This window comes from Candoia aspera, chromosome 8 (assembly GCF_035149785.1).
Source record: "Candoia aspera isolate rCanAsp1 chromosome 8, rCanAsp1.hap2, whole genome shotgun sequence".
NCBI lineage: Eukaryota > Metazoa > Chordata > Lepidosauria > Squamata > Boidae > Candoia > Candoia aspera.
In genome coordinates, this window is record NC_086160.1 from 76,562,852 (window position 1) to 76,586,838 (window position 23,987).

Sequence of the window (23,987 nt, forward strand, 5' to 3'; positions counted from 1 at the left end):
CGCATGGCTGCCATCTTGATTTAATCATTTGACCCCCTTCAGATGCCCCTGGAAATGGCTGTTTGACAGAATAGCCCATGATCTTGCATTTTCCCACACAGCATCCCCAGGAATGAGACCGTGTCACTCTGCAAGGCCATTTCCAGAGACACAGCGGCCTCACGGTGGCTCCCTGTCAGGTTTTCATGACCCTTGCCTCGAAATAATGTTTTTTAAAAAGGAGGCAAAAATGGGTGGGTTTCCCAAGCCCTGGAACCCCAAAGCAACTTAGGCATCTGGCTTCGTGTACCGCAACTCTGGTTTGGAATCAGCTATTTACAACCCCGGCTTGTTAATGGACTAAGACCCCGTCTCCCCCTGGGTGCGGCTCCATCAAGCTTTGGCTTGACTTTGGGCTGCTTGACCTGGAATGCTGTCTTCGCCCCACTGCTGTGAGTCCTTATCTGTGGTTAATTGCTGCTCTCCTGCGTTTTGCCTTTTGCTCTGCCACTTCCTGCTGCTGGAACTTGCATCAGCAAGTCTCCCCCTTAACGCTGCACGTGCCTATGAACTGCGTTTGGCTCCTGAAGGGTGCGAAGAAAGCCAGGATGCAAACATTTGAGCCCCCGCCAAGGACGACGCAGCTGCAGACACGTGGAACGGGCGCCTCTTGACCGAGGCCTTGGCAGACTCACTGTGCTATTAGTCTGGAGCCATCGGTCCACTCCCACCTCCCTTCCTCGGGGCCGTCTGCCAGGCCGATCCATGCCGGTTGAGTGAGCTGCGAAGCAACGTAGCTCTGCAAGAGAAAAGGCAGGGCTGGGCGTGAGGGAAGGCCGGGAGCAGCTCCCTACACTTGTCCTCTCAGCGGGCTCTGCGGCGTCACCACACAGCACGGCCTTCCCTGCCCCAGCGACCCCTCACTGCCAGGCCCCCTCAAGGAGCCGTCTTGGTTTGCGTGTAGAAGGAGCCGGTGGAACCGCCAGCCCAAGCACACCCTTGGCAGCGGGAAGGAAGAAGAAGGGCAGCCCCCAGGTGGCTCTCAGCCTCTGTAGGAGGGAGACGCCAGGCCTTTAAGGTCTGAGAAATGGGGGGTCCCCCGGGAAGGTCCTTGGTTGGCCGTGGGAGTTCCTGGGACTAAAGTGCTCTGGGTTTTATGCTGGGTCATCATTGGATTCTCAGGGTTACTACAATTTCATGTCATTTTAGCCAGGTGGCTAAAGGTGCCACACGAGCCACGTGGATTAATGCCAACAGGATCCCTTCTTAGCTGACGTATTGCAAACAAAAGTGCCAGTTGTTCTGCGCATCGGTCGGGTCAACATCCTGAAAATGAATTGGGGGTGAACCAAGTTCTGATTAACTAGACTGCCGTTATATCAACTCTATAGAAGTCAGCATGTACACAGAGTGCAAATAAACTCTTTAAAATGCAAACTCTGTGTAACTCAAGGGTCTATAGAGGTTTTTAGTACGTAAAGCTGTTTCTTTCTTTTGTGATCAGCATCCAGTGGCTTTTCCCTAACTCAGGACAACGGTAGTGCTTCTTGTGCAGGAAGTGCCGGCATTGCATCCAGGTTTCTCCAGACGAAACGCGGAGAATAGGGCTGTCCTCGATGAGCCCACACCTAGCCTTCCAGACATGGATATGTGCCTCCAACAAACGTGAACTGGTTAGGGTGGCTCAAGTGGGCAAGATGTGCCCACAGTTAGGAGATGGTGACACTGAAAAGCAGACGTGCCGCTGAGTTCCACGTGCACCAGTCTGAAAGCTCATCTTGCTGTGTCCAACCGCTTTACTAACTGCTTTTTTTCATCGGTGTCTTCAGCTCCAACTGCCAAGCTGGGTTTGGGGGCTTCTGGCTGTTCTGATTTGAGATGAACCTCTACGGGGATTTCTCTTCCCCAATTAATGAAGGAAAACCCCTGAATTAGAAAAAGCAATGAAGACCCAGGAGCATCCTTATATACTGAATGCACAAAAGATAAGAACTTCCAAATCTTTTGCGGTGGTGGACCCTAATTGTCTGCTCAGGAATGATGGTTTTATCATGTGGGTGTACAACTGTCAGCCCTTCGAGGCAGGTGGGGTCCGGAGACAGTCGCCGCAAGGACCACCAGACCTCTCTGGTTGTGGGGTATAAAAACAGAAACTTGGAAGTCGGCCAGAGCTTCCCTCGGCCCCTTCTTACACCAAAGAGAATCAGGGTGGGGTTATCCTGAGTTTCTTCTTCACACCTTCTTCTTTCCCAGGACTAAGCTGACCACCTACTGGACAGTTCTTGCATTCCTTCTTTACGGAATCTCTACAACAATTCACCCTTCATTCTTACTGCTCCATACCAGTTTCTCAACCAGGGGTGCCTTTTTGCCTATGCCTCAAAGAATTTCTAGGAATCGCAGAGGAATCTGGGAGATGCTCGACGGGGCACACCTTAACTGGACTTCACTGACCGGAGCTACGCCCTGGAAGCACACATTTGCGCACACCCACAGTACGCTGCTTGCGTGACAACAACAGTAGAGGACCCCACTTTTTGCCCTTACGGATCTTCTCGTTAAAGCCTCTCCAAAACTCAGGGATGACTTTGCAAGCTGTGATGGAGAAGCACCCCTAGCAATGCGTGCAAACGTCACACTGTGCAATATTGAGCGGGAGAGGAATAACATCAGAACTGGAAGGGACCCAGAGGGAATGAGGAGGAGCTGGAAACAGAAGGAGAGAAAGAAGAAAAATATAAAACCTGCTCTTCAGAACTTAGGATGGAGGTCAAATGGGCCTCTCTGGATATGCAGAAGTTCTCTGCATCATACCAGTTCTTTTTTCCTCTTGATATGTAGTAGAGGCCATTTCCAAACTGCTGCCACTCTGTCCCAGACTTTATACTTTGCCTGAAGAGGGATTCTATGTAGGAGGGGTGGAAAGAGAAAAGTGCAATGCAATAAGTAATGGGGGGGGGAGACAACAGCCCCCCCCCCTTTGGCACATCAGGTGGTTTCACCACTTAGCCTCTCTGAAGGGTCCTTGCAAAGACAAATGAGATGGTCCCGCCCGTGCGGTTCCGGTTCTTAGCCCTTGGGAGCGAGGAAGGGACCCCCACCCAAGATGATAAACTGTCTCGTGGTCTACATTAGAATTGGAATTCAGCCCTTCGGATGATGAACTCATCAAATAGGAAACTGCTGGGCGGATTCAGTTCCGGGGGCAAACAGATGTCTGTCTCCCGGAGGCTTCCTGATTTTCCCATTAGAAACAACTGGGGGAAAGAACAGCGATGTCAAAGGCTGCTGCTGAAGCTGTTCTTAAGCCCACCAGCTGCACCTTGAGGGAGCTTGAACTGCTGAGTTAGCTGGCCAGGTGGTTGGCAATTACACTTGTGTAGCACCCAAGAACTTGGGTCCTTGGTCAGAAGCTTGGAGCCTTGGAGAAGAGCCGGCACCGATAGGCGACAAACCAACGAAAAATGAAAGGTGTCGCCCTTCACAAGGAAAGAAAGAAATGATGAACCATCCGATTGTCCTCTCCTAGGAACCCACACTGTTCTTCGAACAAGACTGCTAAAATAAAAGTTAGGAAGAAGTCTTTAAAGTAAGCTCCCTATTTATATGTTGGGAGAGATTAATTACAGTAAGGAATCTTTTTTCCTGCAGTTATATGAACGTGAGAACTGAGAGCTCCTTGGCTCATACATTTCCCCCTCAGTCCCAGCTACAGACCATATTTAAGCGCATTCAAGATGTTCCTTATGCAGAATGCCTCGTCATCCAAGTGAGGTCATTGTCGTTTCATCCAACTCTACCATGTCACCGTATTTGGAGATATTGCTACTTACGGTACTTTCTTTTCTGGTTATTGAAGGTCTTTCCGGAATCTTTCATGTGGTCTGGTAGTTTCACTGCTTCCTCCGCTACCTTCCGGGCTAAACGGCCATTAGAAAAGTTTATTCACTATCCACACGACCCCCACGTGCTTTCGTGGATGTCTCTATCCCACCTTTCTGACTCACAAAGTGCAATTTCCAAAGTAGTGAATGCATCACATGAAAATAATAAGAAGGGTGATATAAGCATCCTACCCAATGTCACAACCACCCCCATAAAGCTAAGAGAGTTGTTTTTTTTAAAAAAGCAACAAAAACAAAGAACAAAATGCTAAATGCCAACAGAGCAGGAGTGGAACATTCTCTTGGATGACAGCGGTACCCAGCATAGGCACTCTGACGAAGAACTCCCAGACCGGCCATCAAATGGGCAACAAGCCCTACGTGGCATGGGGCCAGGGCACCTGAGGGACCGCCTCTTCCCCATTACACCAGCCCGTCCCGCCCGACCGTGCGGAGAGGGCATGCTGCGGACCCCGCCTCTAAGAGGGTCCAGGAAGCGGGCCTTCCCTGCGGTGGCTCCCGCCCTGTGGAACTTGCTGCCCCCGGAGGTGAGGTTGGCCCCATCACTCCTGGCCTTTCGGAGGAGTCTGAAGACCTGGCTCTGCCGCCTCGCTTGGGGCGGAGAGGGGAATAGATCTACACAGGGATGGCCGCTACAGACCACGCCTCCCACACTTGGACTGTTTTAGATTCTTTTGCCACTCGGACTTTTTATTTTTTTACTCTTACTTATGTTATTTATTGCTGTGATTTTATATTGTATATTTTATTCATTGTATGATTGTTTTAATTGATTACTGTAAACCGCCCAGAGTCCCCCAAAGGGAGGAGATGGGCGGGGACAAATTGGATGGATGGATAAACAAACAAACAAACAAACAAATAAATCATAATAAACATGTACAGAGCAGACCTAAGCATGTCTGCCCAGGACTGTCAGACTTCAGGCAAGTGGACTTTATGCAGACAATCTGCTTCTGGAAGAACAGAGGAATCAGGCCCTTTAGATATACAGCCCCAAGGTTTAAATCCCAGACCTTCTCCTCCTGCCCATTTTAGTCAACAGATTCTTGGTAACACAGAGAAGGGGATTCCCACTGCCAAGAGGGGTTTTCCACTTCCCATCCTGATCGGTGTCTGGAGAATTCCTGGTTTTCCCCATCCAAAGACTAACCTTGCCTGTTCCCGCTCAACTCTGGTCATGTTCGGTTAGGTGCTGCCACTTGGCATGGCCTGGTTGAAACAATGATGCTTCACCAACGAACACACTTGAATTCACTGATGGAAGCTGCCCTGTGAAGAATTTTCCCTAAACCAGGGGTCTTAAACCGCTTGTGCTGCGGACCTCTCCGCAGGCCCCTTCTCACAAAAATGTGTTTCAACACATAAGACAAAATAGTTCAATGGAGACTGCATTGCAAAAGAAGCCGATTATGCTCAGATATGGTTATCGGAATGTTCACAGCTATTCAGGGCCAAAAGAATCTTTGAAATGCAAACTGGGTTGACCATTATCCATCACAAGGCGTGCTTCAAGGATTGGTTTTGTGTCAATGGAAGAGAACAAGGTGGTCCCACAGATATCTGGGATGGGTGTCATGTGGGGAAATGCCTTCTCAGCTTCTCACAGAGCACACCCAAGGACCTGCTGCACTTGGTGCTAGTAATGTTGAGAACACAGGAAGAGGCTTTCTTAACTCCCCAAGCAAGATACACACACACACACACACACAGAGTGCAGCGGGGATCTTATCTCCTGTGCCTGCAAGAACCTCCCTTGCTGCTCTTCCTGTGTTGCTCTTAAACGGGGGGGCTGATTCTCTACCAGTCAGAAATAAATCACCCTCACTTACGGTTTTCATAACCCAGTTGAGGACTTCTCAGGCCAATCGCCATGGTGGTCTTCAGCTTTTTCATCGATGCCTCAAGTGGATGGGGGGGTCGGTTGACTAATGCTGCATCTGAGGAGGTTGGGAAAGGAGAGATGGTGGGACATCCAGCTGCCCCAATTTGATCTCTTAGAAATTGGCCCTAAATAAACATCGCCGCCTCCAATGCATCTGGGCAGAAGCAGACTTGGGACTGTTGAGCCCAAAACTTTCCCCTTCTGCTGAGAATGCTTCTTCCCAAGTTCACACAGAAAGACATTTCCTCCCTCCTGTGCCGGCTGCTCTCTTAACATGGTGGCCAGGCATTAACTTGGGATTGTGTTGGTTTCCTTGCTTAAAAGATGATACAAACTGATATGAATGTTGTGACAGTCCCAGAGCAGTTCGTAAATGTCAAAACAACTGATTGCAATTTGCAATACGACAAAAACTCATTAATTGAGTAAAATACCTACAGTACTTCTGTTCTTGGGTCTGATAACAGCAAAGCCTTATGGCTTGGACACAGGATTTTGCAATTGTATAGGAGAGGAAAAATTCTAAATCCCATTGGTTTGAATGACCAGGCAGTCTATCTATTCAGGATTGAATTAGTTGGGAGCATGATTCCTTGTAAAATCTGCACCTCAGAAAGACAGGTTCCAAGGTTTCAGTTTGGTCGGATGTACGGCAACACACTCTGTGCAAAAGAGTTTGTTTCTATCTATCATTCACAGTTGGAGAGGGAAGGGCAGCGAAGTGTGCTCTTGAGAAGGCCCAGCAATATTTGGAGTAGGATAGCTAGTTAAAGGATGTACTTGCAAAACTACTGCATAAATAAATCTACTAAACAAGGTAAGGTAAAGGTTTCCCTTGACATTAAGTCCAGTCATATCTGACTCTAGGGGTTGGTGCTCATCTTCATTTCAAAGCCAAAGAGCCGGCGTTTGTCCGTAGACACTTACGTTGTCATGTGGCCAGCATGACTACTGAGATATAAATATGAATGCAAGCACGTAAAACTAAAATATGAAATGGGCCACAGAGCCAAGCCACAACCCTTCGCCCCACACCCGCTTTCAGACGAGCCTTCCACCACTGGGTTTCTTCAAACAGACGACATTACAGTCCCCATCCATGGGACACCTGGTCCCATTGGCAAGAGCTCGGGGGATTTTTAGAGGAAAAATTCTGGAGGGACCCAAGTTCTGGACTTTGGTGAAGCTTCTGATGGAAACATCAAGGGTTTGAGGGAGGAACATCAGAGCAGCACATGATGATGCTAGAGGAGAAATGCATCATCCCAATCCCCAGGTACCATCATCAGGGAACAGACGTAACTATGTGAAAAGAGGAGGGTGTGGCAGAGTGCTAGAAAGCCTTTGGCCCAGGAGAGATCAGAAAAGTCACACACCAGGCATTTCTATAAAAATAATTTTATTTACAGAAAGTAAACATATTTAAAGGCTGTTTGCTGAGAGGAGAGATTTCTCTCAGCTGCATATTCTCTGCAAGCCTATACAGAAGGGAAACTGAAACTAAAACAAGTCCAGGCAAGTTCTCCCTGCCCCCCCCCCAGTGCAAAAATTAACAACTGAACAGGGGACAATTAAATTCAACCTCTTCACTGGCCAAAATGATTAGTTACCATAGTAACCTTAATCTGTAGTAGAAAACATTAACAGAGGGGTGAGCAGAAATGCACTCCGGGTGTCCCGTAGCTCTGGGGACAGCCTTAGAGACCCCTAAAAGCTTCTACCAAGTTGAAATGTTGAATGGGACAGGAGGGGAATGTTATTCAAAACAAGACTGGAGAAGAATCATGTATGTTAACTTTGCATTAAGTCAACACGTCAGCGCAATGACCAAAAAACCATTATTTTGTTTTGGGTGTCATTCTGGCTCTGTCCATTTCTTTTGCATAAAAAAAAAAAAAAAGATTTGGCTAACCCCCAATAGCTTCTTGCTTTCAGCAGCTTCTCATGTACCTTGTTTCTGAGATCTGGGATTCCCTCTGGGCCTTTACTGGAGGGGCAGCAAAATATATGGAAATATGTGGATGAATATGACTGAAGGGTAAATCAAGCAGACTACAAGCGCAGAGCTTCAGTTGGATCCCCTTTGCCCATTGGATGGGTGAACAGGCTCCAGTTAACCCCTGGCCATTTGCTCCCTCTTCTTCCGCATAGGGCAGGCGGGCGGGCGGGGGGGGATTCTGGAAAGGTGGTCACGCCTGGTGACCAAACTTGGTAGGATGGTTGTGTGTCAGTGGTTGTCCACAGGGCAACGCTTGCCTTCCACACCTCTGGAGACTCGGGGTTGCTTTGGGCTCAGAGAAACCCTCCCAGACTGAACAAATCCTCCCCTTTGCTGGCCATGCCTCCCGTGAGCAACGCGCAGAGCTTGGAGAGAGGTGGCAGGAGGAATTCCTCCCACCTTCGACCAGCGCATGGCCCACGAAAGGCGGAAGGCACATGTTAGCAGGCCAAGCCGGACTTACACAGGTAGCTCACCACCGTCAGGACCACAAGGCAGATGATGGCAAAGGTTGTGAGAAGCATCCACAGGACTGTGGAAGAAACGCCGCTGAAGGGATTCGTTTGTGGGGCTTTTCGTTGCTTCTCGCTTCCAGGAGCAATAATCGAAACTTGGCTCTTGGCCAGCCGGGATGCCATGGCTTCAGGGCAGGAAGCAGAGACGAGAGAGAGAGCCCGCTGCCATCTCCCAGAGCCCAGTTCAGGGCTCCTGCCCCACAGCTAAAGCAACAGCCAGTCCCGGGAAAATTCAGGTGCCTCCTGCATTTGGTCCTCGGGGGGGTGCTGCTGCAGCAACGCTGCCAAGGGAACGTAAATACATCCTTCGCAGGCAGGAAACCCTCAGTGTCTTGCGAACACCTTGGGAGTGTTTAAGAAAAGTCTTCAAACGGGAGCAGTGTAACTTCTGAAAAGGGAGGGGAGATCCTCAACATCCAGGGATCCACATCGGAGATCGCCAGACCCATCGAATGGCAAGGCGGTGGGCAGGGCCATGGAGACCCCCTAGCCCAGCCCCCTGCCAGCGCAGGGGCTCCAGACGGGCGGCCGTCCCTCGCGTACCTCTGCTTGGGATGCCTCTCAGGAGCCCCCGGATACTGTGGGAGGGTCTCCCTTGCTCACCTCCCGGGCCTGCCTGTCTCGGACCCCCGCGAGGGTTCTTCTGAGGCCGCGCCGGCCACCTCCACTCCTTTCCACGTCCTCCAAGGCTCAACTGCTGGGCCCCCACCGGATTCTCAGCCAGCAGCACACCTGCAGCTGAAAGGGAGAGTGGCATTGTGACATCACGGGGGCCGGGCCCTGGGAAATGGCCTCTGGATATCCTGTGGGCTGAGAAGGGGCTGCCCCCTTTGCTCGTTGCTTGCCTGGCATGGGCAAAGGCGCCCTGTCGAAAGGGAAGTTCAACGGCGCCCCCCTTTGGCATGGCCTTTGTCACCCCAAGAGGCAGCATGGGCTGGTGGGCCTCCGAAGTAGCACGGCTCTGGGAGGGGGCTCTGGGAGGGGGGTCCCTTTCCCACCCTGCTTCGCTGCTGCAGGCCGAGGGACCAGGATCGCCTCCCCAAATCTGGAGCTGTGGGGATGCGTGCAGTTTACCAAATTCTGCAACGTGCAGGTTGGGGAAAGCAGGCTGAGCCCCTGCCCCCTCCCCCGGAGGAGGTGCGCAAAGTAGGGACAGAGTCTAATCCACAAAGCACGCACTAGCCTTGCCAGATTCACCAGAGGAGCCATTTGGATTGCCAGCTGCGACTACTGCTTTGTACAGACACAGGCTGGGTTGGCCAGCCAGCCGGCTTGCCCTCCCTCCCTCCCTCCCAAATCAGACTTGTTTAGAAGGAATCTGTTCAGATACTCGAGATCCCTTCCAAAGCTCTGTCCCAGTAATTCAGCAACTGACATTGTTAAAAGTTAACCAATGCTCTGAGTTAGTGGCAGGTGCCTCGAAGGACTGATCGCTCTCCTGCCTTGCTCCCAGTCGCGGCCTCTCGCCCTGACTGTGTGTGTGTGCAGGTGCAGCGCTGGCCAGCAAAGCAATTGGCTGAGTCCCCCTCCGGCTTGGCTGCCCAGAGCTCTTTCGGGAGGCAGGACCAGTAGAGCAGCAGCGCGACGGACTTGTGAAGCGGAAAGGGTCCACGTCACCCCAAAAGGGCCCAGAAGGACCCTCTGGCCCTACTTATCATAGCCCACCTGCTTTCACCTCCAGTGTGATAGGTGGATTTTAAGCACCAGGTCATGCTGATGCTCTGGGTTGCAGAAGGAAAAGATGGCTTAAACTCCAGACCTTAGGCCTGTCTTATGCCTGGGCAGGGAGGAGATGAAGGCCACATCAGAGCGTTTGTGCCGCTCCACAAGCGGGGATGCGGCTGATGCCTCCCTTCCCTGCTCTACACCCCGCAGGATGGATCAAAACAGCCAGAAAACGCCAGCATTTCCTCTGCCGGGTGGCCTCCATGCCGCCCGATGGCCTCTGCAGCAGTGCCCCAGTCCCTGACACACCCCTGATGCCAAGGTTAGCTATCAGAAGCCTGGCAAAAGAGATGCGGGTCCACAGTTTTTCCGAATGTGGAAAGAGCGCACGGTCCACCAAGCAGACGATGCAGGAGGAGGCCTCTGCCGGGAGCCCCCACGAGCCTCCGACTCAGACGGGCCTTCCAAGCAGCCAGGCAGAGGCCGTCCCCAGACAGCCGCGTCCTACGCTGCCTAAGGCTTTACGTCCAGGGCAGCTCCTCCACTTATGCACTGAAAACAACCAGCAGCCACTATGCTCCTTCAGCACAGGCACCGCATGAGCTGGGTGCAAGTTGTGCTTCAGGGTGTCTCAAGGGTGCCCCCAGAGCCCTGTGCAGGACGCGACAAGGACAGGGAACTGGCCCCCCACCCGGCTGGCTCAGGGCATCTGAGGGGGAGCTTTGCAAAGGGACTGCTCATCACCAGTGCCCCCTGCAAATTCCACAAAGGTTAAGCAAGACTCCCAGGCTGCACACTGGCTCCTTCAGAGTCAGCATAACCCACAGGGTGAACCTCAGCCCGCGGCCCACGCTTGATGATAGCCACGGAGAGGCCCAGGAACTAGCAGGGCTGCCTTCCTCCTGCCCATCCACCAAGTGACCAAATGGAGTGCATGACTCCATTTGATAACTAATGTGTTTTATTCATTACATGCCAGCCACTTACTTGACAGGCTTACTCTGAGCACCTAGCAGTCAATTAAAAACCACCAACAATAAAGATCATCTAACCAAAAGTACATCACAGCTAGGGGGCTAAGAAAATACGCAGCCAAGACTCAGCACTGTTAGGAACTGTAAGGTCGCCAATTTCTTAGCCACAAATCTTTACAGCCAGAAAGGGTTTCTTTGATAGTTATAGAACCCATTGCCTCCTTTAAGTGGTGGAGATGACTTCCCACTCCTGGAAAATTATTGATCACCTCCCTTAACCATCGTGACCAATTTAATCAGTCAGAAAGAACCAGGGCAGACTAGCCTTCATCCCTTCCTAAACCCATTCACCTTCTTGAGTTCTACAGAGTGAAAAAGAATGGAGACAGCGTGGTACTGGTTTAGGTGCTGGACTAGAAATGGGAAGCTGTGAGTTTTCATCCTCCCACCCAAGGAAACCAGCTGGGTGATTTTGGGCCAGTCCCTCTCTCTCAACCCAACCCACCTCACATGGTTGCTTCTTGTGCTGAAGAGGAGGATGGAGCAGGCTGCCACCTTGAGTAAGTCAGGGTGCATTTGACTCATAGACAGCCACGGGTTCTTCCCCTCTACCAGCTTGTATGGAAAAGCCAGGTAGCTTTTCATTCCCTCCACAGCTACCAAACAGGAATCCATGTGGGCCTTCCAAAAGGTCTTACTCCATGCTTGATTTGACTCTTCCAGAGGTCCTCCAGGTGTGCCCCACCTGACGTCCCATCCACTTATTGTCCTCAGTTCCCCAGTGAACCAACGTGCTGATTTGGTTCAGTGAAGGGAAGGAGAGTTCTCAGGAGCAAGAATGTCTACTGTGCCATCTCTCTACTCCCCAGAGCACTGAGAACTTACCTGGCATCAATGAGCAGATTTACCACCTTGGGTGCCCTGCCACTTGAGAGGGAGGGAGGCCAGCTGGAGGAATGCCATCCATCCCCGGTGCCAGCCAGGTTGCACCCTCTCTCTAGCACGCACTTCAGCTTTCCTCCTAGACCACCTTCCATTCCCCATTCTCTCCCACCTATTCATCCCCTAACACCAGGTTTCAATACAACCAGCAGTCCAGTCCCTCTTGTGTTTAGGCCACTGCAAAGACTATGGTGGGGTACCTTTGGTTCCCCCCACATTCTGCTGGGAAGATAACATCAAGGATTGCGCAGGCATGGTAGAGTTGGCATGATCTGCAGAGCGGAGAGACCACCAATATCTACTGGGATGCCACAAACATGGTCTCCTGAAGAAAAAGACCTTCCTTCTGCAGATTATTGGAGATGAGAAAGTCCAGGAGGAGTGCCCTGAGATGCCTGGAACAATGCACAGAGAAAACAGGATGGATCCGCATCCTTGGGTCTAATGGCTTGGACAGAAAGCTTGGGCTTGGATTAAGGTGATGCTCAGCCTTAAACCAATATATTGGCTAGGTCCACTTGAGATGCTGACCCATAAGTTAGTCAATCCCATTTCAGTCTAGCTGCAGGAACCCAGTGCACAGCCAGTACATCATGTGAATCCAGACCACTGAGTCAACCACAGTTCAGGTCACGTGGGAAGTGTGTCTAGGCTGAGACCAAGAGGTGGTTGCACAAGGTCTGGGCTTGGTTGCAGAGCTCATATGTGAAATCAACCTTATGTCTGTTCCTTTGTTCCAGGATGCAAGCACAACAAGATATCGTTCATTATTTTACTGTGTTAGGTGGAGAAAAACAAAATTGGTTTCACATTAGGGTCACTCCACGTAGTAGGTTCGCTTAAATATTATGATTCTTCGGTAACTAGGATCTCTTTACAAACCCACTGTTTAAGTTCATGGCAGTTGTCGTCATTCCAGTTACGTGCACCAGACAAAGGTTTTATGAACACACAATCTCGCTCCACTTCTTCTCTCTGCTGTAACCGGGTGGGGCTGCCAGCATCCCAGTACCTGGGGGTGGGGGAGAGGGAAAGGTTACTCCGGGCCTACGCCATAGAGTAGAAGGATGGGGGGAAGGGTGTGATCACAAGGGGAAGAAAATAACACTTTTGCCAACCTCTATCTAAAAACAACCTCAAAATCGGGCAGTCTTAAATAGCAAAGAAGAAAAATGGACCCATGTCAATAGTCTTGGTGCAGTTTTAGTCTTTTAAATGCCCAGTGTGGTAGGAAACGACAGCTCTGACTTTCACTGGAAAATAACCCTATTTGAGGAGCGCTGCCAGAAGGGCCCACAAAAGCCCATGTGTGGCTTCATATGACACCGCCCCACCACCCACCAGTCTGCCCCAAATTTAGTTATCAGGTGCGGGCCTTGGTCTTCTGGAAGCCCCGGGGGGAGCCTGTGGCTGCAGACTCACTGTACTGTCACTCTTGACCCATCCGACCATTCCCAGGTGCCTTCATCTTTTTCATCGGTCAGGCCAATCCAGGCAGACGCTTTGAGGTGCCGTGAGATGTACTTCTGCCGAAAAAGGAGAGGAGCCACTTCACGGGATCATTCAATAAAGCGCCTAAGCTTAACAATAAACCACTTGTGCTCCTTTGCTAAAGGAAGCCAATTCCGTGGCTAAGGAAAGCCCCAGACACATTACATACAGGTAAGACACCCTTTCATTAAAACCTGAAGGGTCACCTTTCACAGCTATCCAGCAAGCAGTTTGCTTGTCCTCCAAGCCTTTTGGGGAACCTGGGACAGATCTGGGACGGACACTTCATTTGGGCCCAACCGTAATTTCTTGAGGGGAAACTTGATGTGCTCCAGGGTGAGACGCTGTAGAAGATAACCAAAAGTGGGCCCCTTGGCAGGGTGAGTGGCCCCAGTGGACTTGTGGGGTGCCATGGTCTCAGAGTTAAAGGTTTTTTTCCCTGTGGACCCAAATCAGGCTCAGCGGCACAGAGACACCGAGAAGCTTCGTGCTTGCTTAAACCCCCGCCTTCTAGCTGGAAACATATAAAAGGGCAAGAAGCATTCAGGAATGGAGGAGGAGGTTGCTGGACACCCCTAGGGTCCTTTGTGGGTGGCGTGGACTGGTGGTAGCCTGCATATCAACAAGGAGGAATCTGCAGTTGTGCATCCAGCAAGAGCAAGCAGGACCTTTTGAAATGATCTCTATAGAATGTTCTGTGTGTGTGTGTGAGAGAGATCAGGGTCAAGGCTGAGAGAAAGCAAAGGCCACTGTACAGGTAGTCCTTGGTTAGCAACCACAATTGGGACCAGCAACTCGGTTACTAAGCAAGGTGGTCCCTAAGTGGGAAATTGCATGATCACGACTGTGCTTTGCAGCTCGAAACTGAAAACACCTTCCTAACCACTTCCTTGCCCTTTGGAATGCTCACCCCAGTGCTGAATAATTAACAAGAAGGGAATTAATGTTTGTATTTACATTCACTGCAGAGAAAGGGATTAGAAGAGAGTAAGCAGGCACACAATGGGGAATACTGTACTCGTCGAAAGCAATGCGCTGGCACTGGCAGCCGCAAGCACACTCAGCAAACAGCCATGTATTCCCTACTGTGTGCCTGCTTACTCTTTTCTAATTCCTTCATCTCCAACCTCTCCACTCTGGAGGGGTGGGGGGAGAAAAACAACAGGTCCGACACAGGATAATGAGTGCTGACTGTAATGGTGATCGCATGACAAAGGGATGCTGTGAATGTCATAAATGGTTGCAAATTGGTCATAAAGTTATTTTTTCAGCACCGTCGTAACTTCGAACGGTCACTGAATGAGTGGTCGGTAAGTAAGGACTACCTGTATACTGTATATTAAATATTGCTGTAGATAGAGAAGAAGGGTGCTTGCATCTCTGGAAAGCTTCTGTCCCTTTTTCCCACCCTCTGGGAGGCACATCCCATTTGCTAAGCATTGCCTATTTCCTGATTCCAATCTTCTAATTGAAGAGCCTTCATAATTTGCCATGGATAACTTAGGACACACTTGCAAACTCTACAAAGCTCCTTGAAGGAGCTGCAGTGTCTGGATAGAGGCACAGAACCTCAGAGTTGGAAAGGACCTTAGAGTCATCTAGGTCAACCTCTTGCTCAGTTTAGGATCCACCCCACCTCACCATCTTTGACAGATGGCCATTCAGCCTCTGCTTGAAGGCCTCCAGGAAAGGACAACCCACCACTTCATGTGGCAGCCTGTTCCACTGACTGACAGCTTGCATAGACAGGAAGTTCTTCCTGACATCTAGCCTGAACCTACTTCTCCATAGATAGGAAGAGTTTAATCAGTACCTGCAAAATGTTTGCCCAGGAACATAAAGGGAACAGGATAACCCAAGTATTTAGTAAGGGTGGAGCAGTGCTTAAGAAGCAATAGAGATCAGTCAGGGGAAAAAGAAAATTGTGAAACCTGCTCTTTGTCAGTTATGATGGAGACCAGGTGGGCATCTCTGGAGAGGCAGAAGTTCTGAGCATCATACCAGGTCTTTCTTCCTTTTGATATGTAGTAGAGACTCTTCTCAAAAAGCATCCAGCCAGTAGAGGACTTCACAGTGCCTTTCTTAAAGATGGATTCTAAGAAGGAACAAGGCCAAGGAAAGGCTGAAAGGCAGGCTCCGTGGTGGGAAAGCCTGGCTTACATACACATCTCACAAGTGCCATGTTCCTCAGCAGATGAAGGGAAGGGGAGTCCACACCTGCTCAAGCCTGCCTGACTCTCTGTTTTGCAAGTCCGGTTTGGCTGCTTGCAGAACGCCTGATCCCAGAGCAAGAGGCCATGGGCTGGTGGCCTGAGGTTCTCAGCCGCCCGCCAAAAGCAGCTTCCCGAGCGACACTTCAGGACTGGACATGCATCAAAGGGGCTTTACTAGCTTGGAATCTCTGGATTATTTAAGAGCTGATCTGCAATGGGGGTTCTCTTTATGCGTCACAGGCGTCAGCATAAAGCGTTCAAGGCAACAACTCAAAGCAAGCCCCATTTCGCAAGTAGCCCATTGCCAAGTCTTTTTTTTCCCCACAAAGGCATTTATGCCAAGCCAAGGTCTTGATTGCAGTCCTTGTTTCCAGAGTTTAACGAAGGCGGCTGACCAAGAGAGCAACGGACAGTGCCCACGCATCTAGTTGTCAAAGTTCCTGGAGAAACATAGATCCGCCCCATCTACCTCAAAGAAAACAACCTGTCCTCTCTCCATCCATTTTTTCTACACGCCTTGCATGCAGCTGCTGTGGGGGGAAGCCGCTCTGTTGTAACGGCCCCATTCCTGCCATTCCTATCCAAAAGCCTTTGCTGGCTGGGAGGCTGGAAGAGGAGCCTGGCAGCCTGTGCACAGCCACAAGAGCCCTAACAGTGGCCCTGGTTCCAGGGAGACACTTTCACCATGGTTTTAGGGGGCAACATAGAGCCCCCGAGCGTGTATGCGGGAAAGGGGGGGCAGGAGGTAGACCTAGGCAAGGGCTTGGTGCAGCTGCTTACAGGAATATTTGACCCAGTAGCTGGCGAAGCTGACCAGAAGGATGAAGCTGTTATGGCTGCCTAGTTCCTTTTCTAGCCCAGCTAGATGACCACAAACGATGAGCAAGGATTTGCTTTTAGGGGAAAGCAAAACCAAGCCAATAGAAAAATGTAAACCCAGTGCCGCCCACTGCCCCCCACAAGCGGGGGGGATGGCTTTGCTTCAGTTTCAGGTGACTGAGAGAAGAGAAACTCTGTAGGCCAGGGTTGAACTGTGGAGCCCCCGGTTCTCTCTGGGCCCAGCTCTTTGCCTGCAGACGTTTCTTTACCCATGCAAATCGCTCCCACTGATGACGTTACCCGGTTGGGTGGTGAAATGTCTACAGGCAAACAGCCAGGCCCAGAGAGCACCAGGGACTCCATAATTTCAGGTAAACCAGGGAGGAGTTAGAAAAAAGGCCTCCATGGCACGCATTGGTGTCATGGGGACAGGCTGTGCACAAATGGGCACTGTGGTGATCACCATTAGGACGAAAGCTTGCGACGTCTTACCGACTGTGTTCTGATCCTCAAATAAATCAGAAATGGGACCTGGGCAGGGTGTGTGTGTGTCTGTGTGTGTCCCCACATGCGTTTTGGAAATATTTGGGGCATTTTCAGATTGGTCACCAAGGGAGGCTTGGTCTGTTTCTCAGCAAATACTTTGGCTCGGGCTTTCTGTAGGATTTGACTTCCCTGAAACTAAAGGCCAGTCAAACCATGTTTCCTTGCCTGATCACAGCTTCTGCGGAACAGTGAGGGGTACCTCTCTCGTACCCCCCAGGGGAAAGGTTGCCTCTCTGAGTGGGGACCACTCTTGGGGGCTTTCTCATAGCAGGTTGTGCCCAGAGCTGAAGCATGGGCACTTGGGCATATGAAAGTGGCGCCATTCTGCTCCACTCCATGCCCATCACATCTCTGGAAGAGGGAGGGAGGACAAAGCAGGGGGCTTCAAAGGAGTTGGGGGGAGGGAGCAGAATGGGCAGGCTCACTGGGAGGGTGTGGACACCCCCGCCCGTCTGCACCTTTCTCTCTGAATGCCAGCATTCACCCAAGGGGCTCATTCGCCCAGCGGCAGCTGTACAAATGGAACCCTTTTTTTGCAGCCGAATCACAATTAAAACTTGGAGGTGTTAGCTGACGGCCACATTCCCCAAGCCTGCTACAGCACCCTGTATGGAAACGCAGCTGCTTACGGTACTTTATTTTCTTCTCCTTGTAAGCCTTTTCAGATGTTTCCAGGTAGTTCGGCAGTTGTATTACCTCTTCTGCTGTCATCAGATCTGAAAGAGATTCAGAGTTTGGAAGCTCTCCCTTCAAGAGCGTGCACGTTTTGACATAGCCATAGCCAGACCTCCCGACATAAAAAAGGAAAGCTCCTCCCCAGCCCATCTGCAGCACCTATATATCAAGGGGGCTTAAAGAAAAGTCATAATGAAAAACAACAAGGAAGCCGGAGTTAAAGCAGAGCAGTGCCCCGTTGCTGGGAAGGCAGAAGCCGGTGAGGAAAGGGGGGATTTGACAGAAAAGGAGCCCAGTGAACGAAGTTTCCCAAAATGGAAAGGCCCTGTCCTCCGGGCCCACCAAGCACAACTATGGGACTGCAGGAATAGTCTTCATCAAAAGCCAAGAAGCCTGCAGAAAATCAGGAGGCACTGGTAGCACCTTTTCCGACCAACAAATTTGAGCAAAAGGCTCCAGCTGAGTCTACCTAGTCCCAAAGCAGGACGTGCCCGGGATCTTCCCCAGCACTGAGAAGACCACACTGCTTCTGATGCTGGGTGCAAGCCACAGGCTTCGTCATTCATGACCAAGGGCCAGCGCCTGCCTTCCCCACCTCCATTCATTGGTCTGGTCCCTCTGAAGCCACCCAAGTCGATGGCCATGGTTGTGTCTGCTAGCTGAGCAGTTTAATGACAGGAGCCCTTTCGTTCTGGGCTCTTCCTTCCCTTTAGTGTCACTGAGTCAGTCTGGAAAGAAAGAAAGAAAGGACACAGCTTTCCTCTGACTGCCGAGCATTTCCTGGGTATCATCCCAGGCATCCTAATCTATGAGAAAATCTGAGAAGAGGGCAAAAGTAAAGGGTAGTTTAGCTTCCAAACTGCTGGTTTTGAGGGTTGCATCCAATTTCAGGAACGGCCTTCACCCCAGAATTACCACACTGTCTTGGCCAACCCGTGCACCCAAGTCAGCATGGCAAAGACACAAGGCGTTTGCAGGCCCCACCATCTTCTGTGGCTTTGCAAGTGGTGATGGTTCAAATTGCACATGCTCCTTTCAGTAGGACCCTCTTCCACGACTGCAGCGTTTCACCCATTCCAAGGAGAGAAGCCGCTCCCGTCACACTCTGTTTAGTGCCTCGGCTTTTCCCCAGCCCCCCAGTCCTGCGAAGGAACCCAGTCCAGATTGTGTGGTGAGGCCAGATTGAGTTTGGGGTGCCCCAATCAATTCGCGGAGTAAAAAGAAGCCTCGAGGCTGAACCAAAGAGATGGGAAGAAAAGGTCCCGTGAGCAGAGGGAAGGGAGAGGAGGGCTGGAAGAGAGAAGATCAGGATCCAAAAACACTTGTGCTGGCAGGGTGGGGAACCCCGCAGTGTTCCCATCCCAGCTCAACGGTCTTCCCAGGAGCTCCCTCGCATTCTCGCCTGCCATGGCAAAAGCGGGGCTGAGCCCAGCCCACCGGGCAGAAATCCTCCCCCTCCACTTACGGCTTCCACCACTGAGAGACGGTTTTCTCAAGGCATTGGCCATGATCCTCTTCAGGCGGGCCATGGATGGCTCCAGAGGGTTGCCTGGCGACAAAAGCAACTGAATATCTAAAACGAAGACAGGGCAAAGGCTGTCATTTTGTAAAGTGGCAGAGAACTTTACAGCCACCCTCCCAACAGAGACTGAGGGACCGAGCACGGTCTCCTCTGCTGGACCCAGCAAGGCCCTTCTCTTTCCAAAGCTGCAGCTTTGTTCTCTGGCTTGTTCCCCAATCCTGGCAACTCCCAGATGAGCAGCCTTCAACCTCCAGAACATCCAGCAACTGCTGTGCTGGCTGGGGCAACCTGGGAGATGGAGGACACATCTCTGAAGGTCAGGAAACCCAGCCTCAGATGTTTGAGATGCTGCCCGCGGAGCTTTGGGACAACTCTCCAAAACGGGAGACTGACTAAATAGGTGTGAAACGGGTTCCATCTGTTCTTTGGAATGCAGTGCATAGGCTGTGCCAGTCAACCACACGGCAGAAATGAAATTGGGGCTCTGGATGGTTCCTCCAACAGAGAAAGAGGCTGGAGGGACGTTCTTAGAGATCCAGCTCCCGAAATGGAGAGCTTCTCAATTTTAGTGCCCCACCCAAAGCTCAGCTGCCAGACAGCACAGGTGGATTGTGTGGTGGATTGGTGGCACCAAGAAGGCTCCCAGGGAGGGAATGACAGGATGTGGCATGACAGCACTCCCTTCTTAAATTTCCACTCCCTACCAGACTTCTGCAAACTGGCCCCCACATCCCAGGCTTGCTATGATCCCAAACTATCTGAAGCGGTTCCCTTTGGCGGGTCTCCCTCCCTTACTGCCAGCACATCTCTGCAGCGCTTCTCTTCTATCACAGGCCAGGAATTATGATGTTACCCTTGCTGGATGGGGCCCACGATCGCTCCCATCCAGGGGCCTAGTAACATGGCCAGCTTTGCTGGAAAGCATCCGCCTGCCCACAGCTAAGGGGCAGCCTTGAAAGGGCCACTCTCCATGGAAAGAAAGCCAAGGCTTCCATTGCCCCATCCTCAAAGGGCAGGACACCGGGCCATCCATATCCCCATGGCTGGTGCGTGGCCAGGCCGGAGGCCGAAGGTTCTCCTTGGACAGAGCAGCCCAGAGGGAGGGACGAGGGCCAGCACAAAGCCAGCCGTGCATCTCCATTTCCCTTGTCGGCAAGAGGGAATTTGGGCCACTGGAGTTAAGAGAACATGAGAGGACCGGGACCCCCAGATTAATCCCCCCTCGCACTCCCAGTGCTTGCACGTTACAGTCCCAGAGCTTTACCAGCTGTGCATTCAAGGCACACGGGAAGCCGACGCCGAGTTATGCCCTCTTCAGGCACAGCTGTCCTGGCTTCAATGCCTCTGACCCCAAAGAGCGCTGCGGGGGACGTCCTGCCTGCAACCCTAGAAGCTCACTGCACGCGCGCGTTTGCATTACTCAGGCTTTCTATCGGGCCCCTCCTCCCCCGGACCGTATCCTGTCCGTACGGCTCAGAACTCCTCCCCAGGGCTGCTCGACAGAGAAGGCGGGGGGCCGGGGTCAACCACCGCCCCCACCCCCGGAGAAAGCGAGGGCCTTTCCTCGGCCCCTGATTTCCAGCGGGGCGGGCTGGAGACTTTTGGCAGCGAGGGAAACCCGGCAGTTGCTGAAAGACGGGAAACGGGCAGGAGGAGCAGAACTTACAGAGAACCGTCATTACGATGAAGGTACAGAAACAGGCGAGTCCAAACATTCTAATTATTCGCCATTTAATCTCTGGAGGAACGGCTTTAAAGCGAGGCGCAATAGGGACCCCTCCTGCCGCCGGCGGCGGCGGCGGCGGAGCAGGCTTTTTCGGCGCCATGGCTGGGGAGAAAAGGAGAAGAAATCGCCACCAAGGGGACCGAGCAAGAGGCAGTGCCCACCCTCCGGCCCCCTCGCCCACCGGGGCCCCCAAACCGGTCAGCTGTCCCGCGCCCAGGCCTTCCAGCGCTTTGGGAAGACACCTGGGCAGGTGGGGCGCTGGTCACGCTGGGGGGCGGCGGCAGCGCCGGGGAAAAGAGGGGGCGGCGCTGCCCCTCCCCCCGGCCCCTTCTCTGCTGGTGCAGCCCGGCCACCGCCCCGGCCACCCTCCCCCCAGTTGGCCGGAGGGGAACCTGGGCCGCGCCTCGGGAGGTGGAAGGGGGCGGTCCCGCGGGGAGACGCGGGCGAGGACCCTTCCTGCCAATCCCCGCACCTGTGGGGCGGGCTGGCCGCCTGAGCTCTCCCGTCAGGTTTGCCCCGGTGCCCGGAGAGCTCTACTGGCACTGGCTGGCCGGCCGGCCGGCCGAAGCCCATGTTAATCCTTCGGCGGTGGAGTTGGGGGGGAGAGAGAGAACAAAAACCATCTTGGGGATTTTCTCAGCTGTCCAAAAGCCTCTTGCAAAGAAAGAAAAAGCTGGGGGGTTCCAAGTTCTTCAGCCGCCCGGAGGGTTCCCACTCCTTGCACCCATCCAGCTGTCCTGGGAACCTTGCCCCCTCCCGCTCCACTTGGGGGAGCCCCTCTCCGCACGAGACCACCCAGCTTTTGCACCAGCCGAGTGTTTCTGCGCTCTCCTGCGCAGCAGCCCTAGGTGGACCGTCCTGATTTCTGACCCAAGAAATCAAGAAATCCCAGCTTGGGGGCCTCCTGAAAACCCTTCTCTTGTGGGCCTTCTGGCTACCTGCAGCCGTCATTTGCTATTTTCTGTGTTTTGTTATACCGTCCTATTTGGGGGGTTTCCAATTGCATTTAATGCATTTTTAATTTTGCGCATGCCCATTATGCGCTGCATTGTATAATGAGACAGACAGCACCCACTGGGGTCAAAAAAGTGAAGGTGACAACTACACCCATGCATCAACGCTCTGCCCCTTTTCCATACATGTATACATGATGCTCCAGAGAAAGGAGCAGGGCTTTGATTACAGGGTTGCAGCTGCCATCTTGGCTGTTTTGACCCCAACTCTCATGGACATCCATGATGCTGATTGATATCCCCACTCCATAAGGGAAGCGGGAGGTGGTAGGAAACTCCCCAAAACAATTCGAGGACATCAGCCTTCACATCTCAGTGAATCTAAATCCCAGCGGGGAATGATTTGTCCATGCTCCGAAAGCTATCAGAAGTTTTCCCTCACCTTCAACCATCCCTGCCATATAGGGAGAAACATGTCGCCTGTGGGAGGTGGCCAGGTCCCAACAGGACAGCGCTGGAGTCTGCTGAAGAAGACCAGGAGCAGCAGATGAGGCACCAGGAGTCTCCCCACTTGGTCCCAACAATCCACCTTCAGACCAACAAAACGGGAAGGTTGTGGGATGGGACCTCCCGGGTCCTGCCAGCTGCTCCAAGGCAAAGGCAGGAAGGAAAGCAGGTGGTGCAGGCCTGGTGTCATCTCAGCAGACCTCGACGAGGCAAATCCAGACAGCTCACTTGTCCAGGACTGGTCTTAGGGGGTTCAGCGAGACAGACCGAAGACACCAGACTTGGGAGCAACCAAGGCTGAACTCAAGGCTGCCCATTTTCATTAAAAAAAAAATGCAGGGATTGATGCTACCATGTCTTATCTGATTCTGATTTGGTTGGGGTTTAAGCTGGAAGGACGTTTTTTAATGATGGTATCATTCAAGACACCTCACAAGTCAAAACACTTGGAAGTAGAATTTAAAAAATAACCTCAACCCTGTACCTGCTACTTGTGATTCCCGTTAAAAGTCCAAAGCTGCTGTTCCTGGGTGTGCTGAATCTTGGGCAAGTTCCTAATGGGGTCTTTCATTGCTCCCTCCTGCTTCTCCTGCCTGCTTGGTCTTCTCAGTCCTCCTCACTGGGGGCACCCACCACCCTGTGACTCATGCAAGTAAAGGGAAAGTGGGATTGTGACATGGGGGTGGGGGAGGACGACACAGACTGGCCTTTTGGCTCCTCCTACCAAAGTGGGACAAGGCCACCGCATTTGGTAACCATTGTGGGACCTCTAAGGAGAAGCATCAGTAGGGATCTCATTGGCATTTGGGCTTCCTCCACCTCTGTGGTCCCTGGGCGGAGAATCTCTGGCATGAGATCTGAACCACTGCAGCTCACAGTTCTGCCTCTCACCCACTGCTTGAGGCTTGGTTTGCATGTTCACGTTTCAAATCTCTCTCTCTTAAAAACAGATGCATTTCCTAAAGTGTCCTAGTGACAGCATGGACATCAGTCACTTCCTTTTTGCTGCAAACCGTAGTTGTTTCTCCCTGGTCACATCCAGCAAAGGAAAGACACGCATTTGGCCCAACAGCTCCTAGTCATTTGCACACATAACACACCACCTTGGGACAAAGCAACGCACACGTTGTTACATTAATCCAGACAACTGCATCCTTGCACAGATCTTCCTCTCATGCAGGAATCAGGCGTGAGGAAGGCCAAACCAACAGGTTTTGCAGGCTGAACAGCAGCTCGGAGGTGATTTTTGCTGGGAAGGTACCCCAGCAGATAGGGACAAAGGGGAAATTTCATGTAACGTCCCTTCTCTGGTGGTACCCTAATCATTATGCCAAGGGACAAGGAGGGGAAGCACACCATGCACCCCTCGCAGGCTACACCCATCCCAATTTTTGGAACAGATTTTTATGGCCTGCTTCTACTGGCATTCAGGAACCACCTTGGGATAAAGCCCCAGGCAGAGATGAGCCACCGGTGAGTTGGGGGGCCACATTCCAATTGGGATATCACCTAAAGGTCTGTCTTCCAAAGAGGGACCCCTTCCAGTTCCTAAACCTTGGGCATTAGAGCAGAAACGCTTGAAAACCACCAGCATTACGAAGACTGAGATCTTGGCTCCTCTGCCAAAGGGAGTATGTGGGGGCCTCTTTTTAGAAAGCGTGCTGGAAGATG

The 23,987-nt window shown here is 51.9% G+C and overlaps 1 protein-coding gene across 1 annotated transcript; it reads right to left on the reverse strand.

Moving 5' to 3' along the window:
* Positions 1-12,104: 12,104 nt before the first annotated feature.
* Positions 12,105-22,254, reverse strand: LOC134501951 (CD209 antigen-like protein C). Its single transcript, XM_063309980.1, has 6 exons — positions 20,797-22,254; positions 19,074-19,181; positions 17,563-17,649; positions 15,287-15,450; positions 13,287-13,390; positions 12,105-12,876 (listed from the first exon to the last, which is right to left on the reverse strand). The coding sequence occupies exons 1-6, from the start codon at positions 20,954-20,956 to the stop codon at positions 12,711-12,713; spliced, it is 789 nt and encodes a 262-aa protein (XP_063166050.1). The 5' UTR covers positions 20,957-22,254; the 3' UTR covers positions 12,105-12,710.
* Positions 22,255-23,987: the final 1,733 nt, after the last annotated feature.

Excerpts from the sequence above, each read along its gene's own strand:
- LOC134501951 (XM_063309980.1), bottom strand. The coding sequence starts at position 20,956 with ATGGCGCCGAAAAAGCCTGCTCCGCCGCCGCCGCCGCCGGCGGCAGGA. Across the intron at positions 19,182-20,796 it reads CATCGTAATGACGGTTCTCT|ATATTCAGTTGCTTTTGTCG; the intron begins GTAAGTTCTGCT and ends TCTTCGTTTTAG. Across the intron at positions 12,877-13,286 it reads GGGTCAAGAGTGACAGTACA|GTACTGGGATGCTGGCAGCC; the intron begins GTGAGTCTGCAG and ends CCCCACCCCCAG.